At 42.8% G+C, this 15,122-nt stretch overlaps 1 protein-coding gene across 1 annotated transcript; it reads left to right on the forward strand.

Annotated features, from left to right (window-relative positions):
* Positions 1–14,160: 14,160 nt before the first annotated feature.
* Positions 14,161–14,833, forward strand: LOC123112218 (probable calcium-binding protein CML15). The gene has a single exon (XM_044533154.1). It carries the CDS (start codon positions 14,261–14,263, stop codon positions 14,549–14,551), a length of 291 nt encoding a protein of 96 aa, XP_044389089.1. The 5' UTR covers positions 14,161–14,260; the 3' UTR covers positions 14,552–14,833.
* The last annotated feature ends 289 nt before the right edge of the window (positions 14,834–15,122 follow it).

Genomic DNA, 15,122 nt, shown 5'->3' on the forward strand with positions numbered 1-15,122 from the left:
CACTCCAATGCCACTAATAGCGGAGAACAAACGAAGAGATTATGGTAGGGTACGAAACCACCTCAAAGTTATCCTTTCTGTTCTATCTATTCAAGAGTTTGCAGTAAAATAACATAAAGCTATTCTTTCCGCTCAATCCATCATAGAGTTCATGCTAGAATAACACCTTAAGACACAAATCAACCAAAACCCTAATGTCACCTAGATACTCCATTGTCACCTCAAGTATCCATGGGCATGATTATACGATATGCATCACACAATCTCAGATTCATCTATTCAACCAACACAAAAGTACTTCAAAGAGTGCCCCAATGTTTCTACCGGAGAGTCAAGACGAAAACGTGTGCCAACCCCTATACATAGGTTCATGGGCGAAACCCGCAAGTTGATCACCAAAACATACATCAAGTGGCACGTGATATCCCATTGTCACCACAGATAAACACGGCAAGACATACATCAAGTGTTCTCAAATTCTTAAAGACTCAACCCGACAAGACAACTTCAAAGGGAAAACTCAATTCATCACAAGAGAGTAGAGGGGGAGAAACATCATAAGATCCAACTATAATAGCAAAGCTCCCGATACATCAAGATCGTGCCATAGAGAGAACACGAGAGAGAGAGAGATCAAACACATAGCTACTGGTACATACCCTCAGCCCCGAGGGTGAACTACTCGTCATGGATAGCACCGGGATGATGAAGATGGCCACCGGTGATGGGTTCCCCCTCCGGCAGGGTGCCGGAACAGGCTCCCGAGAGGTTTTTGGTGGCTATAGAGGCTTGCGGCGGCGGAACTCCCGATCTATCTTGATATTCAATATTTTTAGGGTATGTAGGCTTATATAGGTGAAATAAGTCGGTCGGGGGAGCCTCGAGGGGCCCACGAGAGGGTAGGGCGCGCCCAGGGGTGATGGGCGCGCCCCCTATCTTGTGGCCTCCTCGGGGATCTTCTGATGTGAACTCCAAGTCTCCTGGATCATATTCTTCCTAAAAATCACGCTCCCGAAGGTTTCATTCCGTTTGGACTCCGTTTGATATTCCTTTTCTTCAAAATACTAAAACAGGCAATAAAACAGCAATATGGGCTAGGCCTCCGGTTAGTAGGTTAGTCCCAAAAATGATATAAATGTGTAAAGTAAAGCCCATAAACATCCAAAACGGGTAATATAATAGCATGGAACAATCAAAAATTATAGATACGTTGGAGACGTATCAGTCAGCATGACATCATCGTGACATCAGCAGTCAACAGGGCGGCTGGCCAGGTCAAACTGACCAGTGGGGCCACTGGGACCCACATGTCAGCCTTTGTTGGCTTAACAGTGGATTAACTAATCTAGCAGGGTCAGTTAGGGGTGTGGGCCCCGGGCGTCAGTGAGTGTTTTAGGTTAAACTAATTACTTTTATTTATAAAATGTTTATTAGTCTAAAATAACAGAGGGGCCCACATGTCAGTGGCTGGGGGCTGCCCAGTCAGCACAGTTGACTGGGTCAACGGGTTAGCGGGACCAAGTGGCAGTGGCTCAGCGGTGTGGTCCGGGGCTGCCACGTCAGCGCCACTTCGAACGGCGACCGGAGTCGTGCCGGCGACCATTCCCGCGGCGGAAGTTCGCCGGAGATGGCCGGAGAATGGCTACAAGGCACGGTTCGCCGCGTTTTCGGTCGCATTCGAGAGCTGGCGTCGGCGCGCGTCGCCCGGTGCCACTGGTTGGTCTCGGGGAGGCTCGATACGACAACAGTGAGCAACTTAGCGGTCGCCGGAGTTCGGCCATAGGCGGGGTGAGCGACAAAGGCCGCGGGGAGGGGATCTAGCTGCACGAGCGGTCGCGGTGAGGGGACCTGAGAACGTTCCCGTGCTTGGGCGAGCCTCACAGCGACTACATCGTCGACGGCAAGCTATGCGACGGAGCTGGGTTCGGACGGCGATGGCAGAGGCTGCCACGACGCGAGGAAGAGCACTGGGAGAGAGGGAGAGGGGGCAGAGATCACTGGGCGCCTGTAGATGTGCTCAGTGGGCTCAGGGGAGGCGCGAGGTGGCCGAATTCGACGCCGGCGTTCATCGGAGCAAAGGAGGAAGAAGAGGTCGCCGCGCTCGCTGTGGGGGCTCCTGGCCTGGTCCGGTGGTCGAGGAAGGCGTCGCAGGGCACGACGGCGCTTGGGGACTCGTCGGAGAGGGACGAGGACAACGGTGGCCGCGGTCAGCACGGCGGGCGGCGCAGGGCGCGTCGGCGAGGCGGATCTGGAGGAGGGGGAAAGGAGGAGTGGGGAGTGAGGGGCAAAGTGGGGGGGGGGCTCTAGGGTTCGTCCGGGGCGAGGGCGACCTAGTAGGCGCTGGGAAGCCGCCAGATGGCCGCCCCGGGGCCATCGGCGGCCACGGACGGCGCGCGCGCGTCCACCTAGCCCCTGGTGAATAGAGGTAGGGGACGACAGGGATGAGTGGGCTGGGTTGCACTGTTGCGCAGCTGGGCCAAGTGCACAGTGCAGCCTGGCCTTTTCTTTTCCCCTTTTATATTTCTGTTTTTCTTTTACAGAGAGGGGTTTTGTAATATTTGGGGTGCCAAAATGAGTTTTTGTAAAATATGGGAATTGTCCACATAATACAATGCAATGTTTGGCACATCCACAAAAAGTTGGGAAGAAGTTTGAATTAGATGGAATTTGCAAAAACATGGAAAAGCAATTAATTTGCCGAGTCTGCGCTGTTCTAATTTGCTATAGTCCATCTTAGCTTGGAGGTGATGTTGTTTTCCTTAATAATCATTTGTTATGAAATTTTTACTAAATGATGGACTATTTTACAGCAACTTTTGTGCAACTTCAAAATTCACTTGCAAATTGAATTTGATTTCAAAGTAGAATTTCAAATGAGATTTGAATCAAAGGTGATTAAGCACTGTTTGAAAAAATGATTAGCTTAATCACAAAGGGTTACTGTAGCATGACACTGGGAGTGTTACAGCTACTTTGCATAAGCCGAATAAAGAAAACTATATTAACCTAATTCCTCTCTCTATCAGAGCATCGCGGTTACAACAGATAGAGCATGCACTTACATAAGTTGGTATGGAGGTGTGGTCGCTTAAAATTGGGTGGTCAAAGGTCAATCATTTTTTCCCTGCGAAAGAAAAGGTCGATCGTTTTTGTGAACCCATCGATCAAATCTCTGAGAGCTTCCCATGTGACGCTCTCTGCGTCAATCAGTCGAGCGATCACATAGGGGATCGACAAACTGAGAATAAAAAAATATGCGTTGCCAGGAATCAAACACTAGACCTATTGCTTCCAAGGATACGACTCGAACCACTTGAGCTAGCTAGCTTTGTTGATCATAGAACATTGCAAAATCCAAGAAAACGCAAACACCAATCCGAACATCTTTAAAAAATTCGAACAAAAAACATTTTTTTTCAAGAACAATACGTGAATGTTTTATCAAACGTGAACAATATTCTTTTTCACAAATTCTGAGGAAACTCAAACATTTTTCAACACACAAATGAATTTTGGAGATGCAAACATATTTTTTAGAACGGAAAACATTTTTTAAACTACCCAAAAAATTGAACAGGAACAAATTTTCAAATTTCAATTTTTCTTTTGGAAACACGAACAACTTTTTCACGTGAACATTTTCTGAAACTCCATAACAAAATTTGAAAAAACTAAATTTTTTTAAAATTTGCAAACAATTTCGGAAACGGAACATTTTTCGGAACTCCGAACAAAACTTGTAAATATGAACATTTTTTGAAATTATTGAACAAATTTTGGAACACGAACACTTTTTCAAACTCCCAAACAAATTTATGAAATTTATGAAAAATTTTCAATTGGTGAACAAAATTTGGAAACATGAACATTTTATAAATTTGTGAACAAATTTGGAAAGCTGGAACACTTTTTGAAATTCCTAAACATTTTGTGAATGCAATTTATTTTTAAAATAGGAACATTTATTGAAACTCACGAACAAAAATTGAAAACGAACATTTTTCTTAAATTTGCGAACAAATTTTGCAAAGCTGTGAAATTTCAAAAAAAACTTCAAGAAAAGAAACAGAAACTAAAAAAAGGAAAGAAACAGAAAAGGGAAAAAACGAAGAAAAAAATAGAAAGCCGAAAAGAACCAGAAAAAAACGATACAGAAAAAACCCGGTTCAGGGAACCTTCTAGAAGGTTCCCAAAACCGGCTGGACGCACTATTTAAGTGGGTCCCTCGACAGTTCGCCGCAGAGAGCGGCGAGCCCTCCAGGGAGAATCAAACCTGCGACACCCTGCTTCGTGTGACATTGCAACAACCACCACGCCGGCTTGCCTCCTATGGAAAGTTGCATCTTTTATCTCCTTTCTTCTTTCACCTTTCCTTTTTCCCCTTTTCCATTTTTTTTCAAATTCGAGAATTTTTATTTCACGTTTTTTTCTGAAAAATGGATGAAACTTGTGGTTTACAAATTCAATGAACTTTTCCATAATCGACAAACTTTTTTCAAATTCAATGAACTTTTTTCAAATTTGGCGATCTTTTTTTCAACTTTGATGAACTTTTTTTTGAATCCGATGAACTTTTTTTCAAATATTGATGAACTTTTTCCAAAATCGGTGAACTTTTTTCAAAACCGATGAACTTTTTCAAAATTGATGAACTTATTTTTCGAATCCGATGAATTTTTTTTCAAATTCAATGAACTTTTTTCAAAATTGGATTCACCAATTTCATATTTTATGAACTCTTTTTCAAATTCAATGAACTTTTTTTCCAAATTTAACGAACTTTTTTAAAAATTGATGAACAATTGTTCATATTCGTGAACTCTTTTTGAAGTTTCTGAACTTTTTTTCAAAATTCGCGAACATCTTTTTAAATTCAGGTTTTTTTGTGATTTCTTTGGTTTTTCGAAAGACTATGAAAAACCGGCTAGTTTTTTTCTGACCCACTAAAAGAATCTGAAAAAACGGCAACCGAGCGGGTGAAACGGGTTCGCGTGTTGGCATCCCTCGTGATCGCCATATTGGGCCGCAGCCCGCTGGCATCCCCGCGTGAGCGCCAGCTTGCCAATCGGGCGCTTAAAGCGCTGACGAGGAGGAGTCGAGCGGCGAATAGGATTTTCCCAAATCTCTACCATATGCCTTATGGAATATGTTGATACTTTGGGCTTTTGTTTTAGGGCGATACTTTGGGCTTTGAGCCTTGAAGGAACTGAAGAGACAGTCGCATACTACCGGCTTAATTAGCGGTAATTGCCTTTGGCTCCTAGGTGCATATGCATCCATTGTCGAAATACAAATTTTGAAAAGTTGAAAAATTCGGAACAAAAATCCCGCGTGTATATCCGAACATTTTATGTGCATGCACAAGGTTTCGGTGAAAAACGACGTTTTTTATGGTTTGTGTAAAAAAGACAATTTCTGATGCTTCATTCTAACTATTCACGAGGCATTTCTTTATCTTTTTTACACAAGCCACAAAAAACATCGTTTTTCACTAAAACCTTGTGAACGCACATAAAATGTCCGGATATACACGTGGGATTTTTGTTCCGAATTTTTCAACTTTTCGAAATATGTATTTCGACAATGGGTGCATATGCACCTAGGAGCCAAAACGCCGCTCTCATTAATTAGTTGCTTTATTGCCCAATTATTAGGACATGAATAGCCCCATCTTAGGAATGGAAATGGTGAGTTATTAATTTTTGCAGCTAGTGGATAATTGGGTGAAGGTTTGGATGAACTAGCTAGCAGGAAAACCGAGACCATATCAGCTCGTGGGACACGATAATCATCTAGCAAGCAGTAATGGTCCCAACATTCTTATATAACTAGAGCATAACTAGAGGATAGCCCACACGTTGGTACGTGAATTGGTTGATGAAAAGTTGAGTTGATAACATAAGAACCAATACCTATGACTTATTATATTTGATATGTATAGTTGTAAAAATATTAATTAAATATAAGTAGAATAATTGAATGAAAAACATTTTTCCATGCATTGTTGGATGGTTTGGTGGGTCTTTTTCCATGCTTGATTGCATGTTAAGGTCGACCTTATTCTAGTCATAATTGTATGCTAAGGTGACATGCTTTCTTGTTGAAATAAATAAGTTAGTGAAAATGGCTCTCTTAAATATACTAGCAAACATGCCCGTGCACTGCAACGGGAGAAAACAACCCTCACACACCTTTACCCACAGAGCATGGCTAAAGAGCTCATCCTCATGCCCATAACATAATAAACATGACTAATACCTCATCCTCAGGTCTACATCCTCCATCTCAATATAACACCAGACCCATGTTTCCGCTTGTCGTTTTTGCCGTCCTTGTCGCTGGTGGCCGCAGTACCAGTTTCCATTAACCAAGGTCGGCCAGGTTCAGTAGCTAGATTGTTGAGCATACTTCATGTCCAGAGAGATCAAGAGCGTTGAACAAAGAAATTTTTTTGATCGTCTGTCAAATATAATAGGGAAAAACACTACACAGTCTATGTTATCATCTAAACCGAGTAGTTTGTGTCAGTAGACCATGAAATCTTAGTTGGACTCCTCAGGCATTTTGACGGGTGTCGTTGAGCCGAGCGAGACTTTTCGTATGTGAAGACGTTATGAAAAAAAGATTCCTTCCATATCCTTGGTTTAATAAATTAAACTAAAACAATGCATCAGGTGGGTTATTTTAAAATTCACCAAGTTTTATTAATAGGTATAGATTAAAAGATAGCTATAGTACCTACCAGTTTAAAAAAATAATCATGTTTCAAAAACATGTTTGCCTTTTTAAATTCAAAGTTCAAAAAATATTTGTGTTTTTGAAATGTTGGCAAATTTGAAAAAACAATCACTACACTACGGTACCTCCTAGTTTTCAAAAATTGTTCGTGTTTTAAAAATACTCAGGTTTCAAAAAAATGATAAGAGAAATATTGTTCTTTTTAAGAAAAATATGTTTGAGTTTAATTTTTTATTTCAAACTTTGCAAATTGTTTTGGTTCTAAAATATATTTATTTTTTCTAGAAAAAGGTCTTCTTTTCCTCTTAGTATGCGCCACTGTTACCTCAATTTAAAATTCCGCACTGCCATTTGTACACGTTGTATCGTTTAGTCCAGTGGCTAGCATTCTGAGTTGACTAGTTTGAGCAGGCGGGTTCGAATCCTCATGGCACAATATTTATTCTTAGAAATATACTAGCAAAGTGCCCGTGCGTTGCTACGGGCTATGATATATATAAATGAATTGAACAAATGATTAGGGTCGTCTCCAAGTCCGACGCTCATTTCTCTCTTGTACGCCCGACCATGTTCGGACATGAAACGGGGGCCTAGCGGGCTTCTCAAAATTCAACCGTCTGGACAGTCCATCCTACCCCAAATCCAGACCATATGTGTGAGAGGAACATGGTGGTCCGCCATGTTATATTCAACACACTGGCCCAACACAAAAGAAAATCCATCCCACGATGGGCCCTTCTCTTTTTTAGTGGACCCTCCTCTTCTTGCTCGGTATCCCGCTCTAGCGGGACATTGCTCGCTAGAACCCACTCCTTTAAAACCACACGATGCCCATATCATCCTCCCCATGACACCCTATCTCCTTCACGCCATATTTCCCGATGGACCGCCAAGGAGGAGTATCCCGCCAACCACCACGCTCTCTGCCCTGAACCCCCCTGCCCCTATTCGTGTCGATCCACCACCGCCTGATATGCATATATCGGTCGTAGAAATGCATGTTAAATGCATTTTTAAATGTTATAAATAATTCCAAAAAAAATTATCGTCTACATCTCTGCAAAAATATGTGCGCGACACCAGTTTTTTTGTCTTTTTTGCACACGAAAAAAATCCTTCGAAACTTTTGGCACACACATAGAATGTGAAGCTGTACATGTGCAACAATTTTCAGTTTTTTTTTAAACTTGAAAAGGTGTCTTTCGAAGTGGGTGCAGATGTACTTGGGTTCATCCATGTATTTTCCCGTCCAGAGCTAGCAGCATACAACTCATTTTGACCGTCCCATGAAAAAAATAGACAAGCTACCAGCCACACAGAAAATCAGGCCACCAACGAGGCTGTAAGGACCAGGCCACCTGAAGTCTCCCACAAACTACAGTTCTTTCGCCAGGCGCAGCGGAGCTCGCCACAATGTCTAGTTATAATTAAACGTCTACAGTTGCATCTAATCAAGCTATAAAAAGGAAGACACCATCTAGCATATATCGTGAGCGCATCCATATAACACAAGTATGCATACAGTCAAGGCATCCAAGAAATGTGTTGCATTTTGAGACCAACATAATTCATCTGTGTGTACTAATCAATAGTTAAAAAATAGCTAGAAACTATTTAGTCTAGCAGATAACTGGAAGTCTAGTCTACCAGGAAGCTAATCACAAAAACATGATAAAAATCAAAACCATAGTCTTTCTGTTCCTGGCAATTGATCATCCTATACAGGAAGATATAGTTCATATACCATTAGCAAATAATCTAGGCATATAGGTACAGAAGAGCCACAAGACTGATCCGAGTTTCAGCTTAACATCAACCAATTGCTTAACAGTCCAGAATAAAGTCACAAAATTGCATCAAGAACAGGATCTGACACTTGCATTGTGGTGTTTTCCCACTGTATATCTGACACACACACTACATGCACTCTGCAGATATGTATCCAACCGGCTATACTCTACGCTCTATGGAATTTGCGGACTTCTTGGCCATGTTAGGTAAAGAAGCTCCGTAAGTGTCATTTCGTAGCAAGATTGCAGCCACTCGTGCCTCCTCCTATATGTAGTACTTGAAACCTTCACATGAAGACTGTCATTAAGAAAATGGTTGTATCAAAGTGAATCTTGTGAAGAGAGTCAATTCAGCTCTACAAATAATGTATACTCTCTACACATGCAAAAAATGTATATCTAAACGGTGAACAAAAAAAGAAATATACTCTCTACAAATAAATGATCAAAGTTTACAAATGCTTGGCTTGTGAACTACTTAGTTACTCCCTGCTACTAAAAAAAGTCAAGCATACAACTAATATGCCCAAGTTTGAGAGAGACACAATCCAAATGAATTGCCAAAGAGAAGAAAGAACTGCAGAAAAACATGAAAGATCCCCCTGTACAATAGATTGCAGAAAAGACCAATGCATTCTCAAATTATTTGCTCCTTCTGAGCTAAAAAACTCCCTGCGGAGCAAATGGTCGAGCTGGCCGTAGGAAGGAACACACTAAAACATGCCAAGAAAAGTGCATTGGTAAAAACAAAACAAAAAGAAAATATAGGAACAACCAGGACGGGGTTAATGGTTTGGGAACTGAGAGAGTTGATGGGAGGGACAACCGGAGAAGCAAACCTAGCAGAATTTCGCATCTGCTTTTCCAAGATGATGTGCTGCTCGGTGGATGATCATCATCATGCATCCATTGTAAAGGTCCTCGATTCTTATATGCATTCAGTTTCTGCAAGTTCAAAAGGTAGTTCTACATAATCACTAAACAGAGGCACTAACCTGGTACTGAATTTATAGAATAAGTGCAGATCCTTTGTTGAGTCCTCTGCAATCTCAATACTCTGGATCCAACTAATGTTCTTGTCTTGCCCTGCAAATATATACATGATTCAGTCTATTTTCAGAAATTAGGATTTCTATTTTCTATGCGATCCACATAGAACATGGGGAATCACCTAAGCTTAGCTGCTGTATCAGACCCAGAACATTCACTAATGCAGTTAAATAGCTGTACAAATATAAAGAACATGAACTTACAACTTCATGGTTCAGTATATGGACAAAAAGACCCACGTCTAGAGATCTAGAGAGAGAGGAACTAAAGGCAAACCATGAACCACGTCCAGCTCCTTGCTCTTGCTACGATTCGTGTTCGACCCACTCCTTGCATGCACCAGCGACCTCATCCATGAGACAAGGGGGGAAAGAGAGGGGGAGGAAGATAGAGACAAACCTGAACCGCCTCAACCTTCTTGCTCCTGCTGCTCCGACCAGCAAGTCTCCCTCCACGGTCGACCCCGCCCACATTCGCCACTGCACCAACTCCGCTGTTTTCCCCATCAAGGCAGAGCTCCCGTGCGCGTCTTGTTCGGAGGGGCTCTCCGAGGCCTCGAGGTCCTCATCAAGATCTCATCCTCCGAGTACTTCACCCCATACTTTTCGCCTAATGTTCTGTACACCTGAATTAGCATTAAGAACAAGCCATATTAATCAAACCACCGTATGCATACCCAATTAACAGAGGAAAGGGAGATTTTTATCAGTAATTCGTTATGCATGGAGAAACAAATCCACACAACCCAGAAATGAACAGCAGAAACAAATCTGCCCAGGTTCTCACAACCCGAATCTACGAACATACACGAACGGAACGGGCTACGGGAGCACGGATCAGGTCGATCCAAACGCCATGCATTGTCTCAGCATGTGCACCGCATAGAAAACATGCAGGCCTCCGTCAACCATGGGAACGGCCAGCAGAATCGAGCGGAACAAACAGAGGAACATGAATTGGAGCTGCGGTATATGGGGGAAGGGCGTAGGCCGACCTGGGCCATGGGCTCGGTGGGGCGAGGAGGGTGCCGGCGGCGTCGACATTAGAATGAGGACCTATTTTTTTTAAACTGAGTTTTTTAAAAGACCATGTTTCCGTAACTCACAACCAACCTTGCAGCCTCGCGTGGATGTTCATCGACAGAATAGACAGTCAAAAGATATGTGTACCGGTAGAGAGTATGGACCTGGGACTGCCGATCGATGGCTTGACACGCCGGAAGACCACGGGCTGACACAAAAGTCATGGATGAGCTTCTCAACCAGGCGGCTCCTCCCCTCGCCGGTGCTGCAGACCCGTCTCGAACCACAATCACAGATCAGTGGTGATGGCACGCGTCGCACCTTAGATCGATGCAGCGGTGCCAGCGCTTGGTACGTGCGGCGTCAGGGCCGGGGCAGGTAGGGTGGAGTGGGTCGTCGATGGCTGTCAATGCACGGCGAAATCTGGCGGGCGGCGTGAGGTGGAGTGAGGGGAAGGAGGTGTCGTCCTGGTGATCCGCGACGGCCGCGTTCTGGTATTCAGTGATGTATCCGAGGCGCCGGCGGCGGTGGCGTCCTGGTGATCCGCGATGGCGGCGGCGGTCGCCGGCGTCGCGGCGTTGACTCCCTGGATCAGCGTCGGCGTCTGCGGCTGCGTCTCGTCCGGAGACGTGGAGTAGCGGCTTGGGATGAGATCTACGGCAAATTGTGTTTTTTTCAAACATTAGGTGTAGAGATAAATGCTGGCACGGATGTCCCAAATATAGAAATAAACACCGCATATTTTTCTTCTTTTCCTTCTCACCGTTCCTTTGGCTGATGCATATGGCAATGCTTGATTTCATGGACAAAAGTCAATTATCTCTTTCTTAGGAAAATCATAACTCCTGATTGTATGCGAAAATCATATCCCAAATTTTAGAAGAAACTTTCCATCCTTTTTCTCTCTGTCTGATGCATATGGAAATGATTGATTGATTTCATGTACAAAAGTCAATTATCTCTTTCTTAGGAAAATCATAACTCCTGATTGCATGCGAAAATCATACCCCAAATTTTAAAAGAAACTTTCCATCCTTTTTATCTCTGTCTGATGCATATCGAAATGATTGATTGATTTCATGGACAAAAGTCAATTATCTCTTTCTTAGGAAAATCATAACTCCTGATTGCATGCCAAAATCATACCCCAAATTTTAAAAGAAACTTTCCATCCTTTTTCTCTCTGTCTGATGCATATGGAAATGATTGATTGATTTCATGGACGAAATTCAATTATCTCTTTCTTAGGAAAATCATAACTCCTAATTGCATGCGAAAATCATACCCCAAAATTTAAAAGAAACTTTCCATCCTTTTTCTCTCTGTCTGATGCATATGGAAATGATTGATTGATTTCCCGTATGTACGAGGGAGATAGGGCGGCCGCATCGGGTGGATCGAGAGACGTTTTTTTTTGGTTTTGCACGGTTTATTTGTTTCCTTAAAATCTATTATTTGTTTCCTAAAGAAATTTGCAATAATGGAAGGTATCGGTTGATTTGGATAAGTTAGTAAATTTAGATCCGTGATTGCGTGCATGTTTGGAAAGTGCTGATTTGCAAGGAAAGAACTGAGGGGTAAATAAACCGGTGAATAAGAAACCAGTATCGAAAAAAATCTACGACGGTTAACCTACGAAAAAAAAAACCGGACGAAAGTGGTGGGACGAAAAAAAACCTGGAAGCGAGACTACCAACTGCTCCATTAGGAGTAGAGATTTACTGGTGAGTGTTGTTGCTACGCTAATGCGCCGGCCCATCGCGGCTCTATGCGCCCTATATATTTTTTTGACAGAAACAAATCGGGAGATTGAGAAAACGCCAGAACGAGAGAACGCCTGTGACGGACGAAAAATTACGTGGGTCCCACCGTAATAAACCAAAAAAGTGGAGAAACAATCCATCCTTTAATATTAGGTAAAGATAAAGGTACGATTACTTTTCTACAAACCAAAGAAATTTAATGCCATCACAAAATGAAAAAGACAAGAACCAAGTGGAGGACAGGAGACCAACATCTGCTGTATCAATTTAGTTTTGTTAGATCCTTTATGGAATAGATTTTCAGAGTGTACTTTGGCCTTTTTCAATGCAAAAGTGCTTAGATGAGGTGTTAAGTGCATTAAATGACTTAGCAACTCAAGTCTTCAATGTATAGTTGTTTAGTAGTAGTTTTTTTGTTGCTAAGCTTTTTTTATTTAATTAGTTTTAGACTTAGAACTGTGTTTCCACCTAGGTGCAAACGCTTAGAGCAAATACAATAAAAGTGATATAAGCAGGCTATAAGGATTTAAATATAGTATTTATGAGACAAAAGGTGAGGCTGTGTATTAATATGGTATAGTATACTAGTATGACTAACTATTGTACTAGCAGCCTATTAGATTGACTCTATATGATGTGGCAACTTCATATAGGCCGATGTTGGCTATACTATTAACCATACTCTTAGCATCATTTCTTCCCGGGTTTATCAAACTACCATCTCTTCTTAATTAATTTGACACATCAAGTTTTATGTCTACTTGACAGTCTTAGAGTACATGATTGTACAAATTTCTTTAAACTTTATTAAACTCATGGAACTTTTGACTTGGGGCAATAACTAGAACCATTTACTTTTTTGAGCAGACGTAATACTCCCTCCGTTTTTAAATATTTGTATTTCTAGAGATTTCAACAAGTGATTACATACGAAGCTGAATCTACACTAAAATATGTTTATATACATCCGTATGTGGTAGTCAATTTAAAATCTCTAAAAAGAAAATTATTTAGGAACGGAGGGGGTATTAATTTGTGTGTTGTGTTACAATGGTTTAGTGCTAGAGTTACACACACATGCGCACACAATAATTACCACAATGCTGGAAAACGGTTGGTAGTTTTATTTTCGACTCCGCTGCAGCAAGGGAAAAAAACAACGGATTTTAACTTGCCATTTCCGTCTGCGACATGAGGAAAATGATGCACACGACTACAAGATTGGAGAATTCTAGACGCGTGCACAATAATTTCAGGCCTATAGTCGTTGCATCCTGTTCCGTCTCTAAATATCATATCATGTCCAACCTTTCATTATTCGCCAAAAAAAAAAGAATGTCCAACCTTTCATTGTAGAAATTCGATGCGGAAGTTGCCCTTCGAATATTCCCACATTGGGTGGCACTGCTTAGCCGGTAGAGCTTTACACGATTCTTAATTCCATATCGATCACCGAAATGCATCTCCAGCCTTTGCTCCATACATTTCCTTTCTCTCTCGACCCACTTGGTGCAGATTCTTACGCCTTTCAACGAGCATCCCTATGATAGATGGCCCAATTAAAACAGCACCAAATTTACATGTTCGTCGACAACGAGTATCTATCATCAACCATCAAGATATATACAGTTTTTCTCAAAAAAAAATTTTATCAAGATAACTTGAGAATCTACACCGCGTGTTGAATAAGCTATGCTGCAGGTAGGTCCGAACCGTGAAAAACGTAACCAGCACGAGTACGTCACCGGCGGTGTAATGGTGCAGGCCACGCTTATATAAGAGCTATGCGGCCGAACAGGCAGCTGCACATTAATTCAGAGAGATACATACATTCATACATCGACGGCCAAGCTAGCCCTCGTCGGAGCAAGGAGGGCCGGAGACTGATCAGTTTGATATGGCGATCAGGAACGTGACGGCGGCGACCCGGTCGCTGGACGGTGACATGACGGTGGACGAGTTCAAGGAGTGGCTCCGGCGGTTCGACGTGGACCGCGACGGCCGCATCAGCCGCGACGAGCTGCGGTGCGCGATGCGCACCATCCGGACGCGCTTCTCGGGGTACAAGAGCAAGCGCGGCATCGAGTACGCCGACGCCGACGGCGACGGCTACGTCGACGACGGCGAGGTGGACGGGCTCATCGAGTACGCGCAGAAGAGCCTCGGGCTCAGGATCGTCGCCTACTAGAGAGGAGTCTAGCTAGGTCTCTATTAAGCGAAGCTAGCTCCATATCTACCCATGCATGCTAGAATAAGCGCTGATCTATCGTTTGCTACTGCCCTGTACCTTTGCTTTCTTGTCTACTTATTGGCTAATTTTGCACCGACGTGTGCGTTTGTGATATACTATCATGATGTATTTGCAGCGTATTTGGCACAGGCGGCCGGCAGGCTAGGCTCGCCTTTCCTGCACGGCTGCCGTCGTTGTTAATTTGCCCTGTCTGAGAGAAACTGAAAGTGTGTTCTTGTCGATCTGGCGCCCGTTTATTTTTTTTAGTGTTTCTTCTGGTGATTTGGTCTGTAATGCGTCGATGGTCTTACGTTTTCATCAATCAACCTGAGGGCAACTCTAAACGAACAATAAAAAGTCTTTTACTCCTCGAATGATTCCATATTAAGCAGTTAAGCACTAGCTAACTGATCCCTCAAACGGTTGAGTTAAGCCTCAAAAGTTGCCTCTCTCGCTCAAATTTGAGCAGCCGCATCCACTTTTCTAATTAAAAGTATCCCAACTGACCCCCGCGTCGCCCCTGGCGACT

The sequence above is a fragment of the Triticum aestivum genome, chromosome 5B (assembly GCF_018294505.1).
Source record: "Triticum aestivum cultivar Chinese Spring chromosome 5B, IWGSC CS RefSeq v2.1, whole genome shotgun sequence".
Classification (NCBI taxonomy): domain Eukaryota; kingdom Viridiplantae; phylum Streptophyta; class Magnoliopsida; order Poales; family Poaceae; genus Triticum; species Triticum aestivum.

Coding starts and splice junctions, on each gene's coding strand:
- LOC123112218 (XM_044533154.1), top strand. CDS start 14,261: ATGGCGATCAGGAACGTGACGGCGGCGACCCGGTCGCTGGACGGTGAC.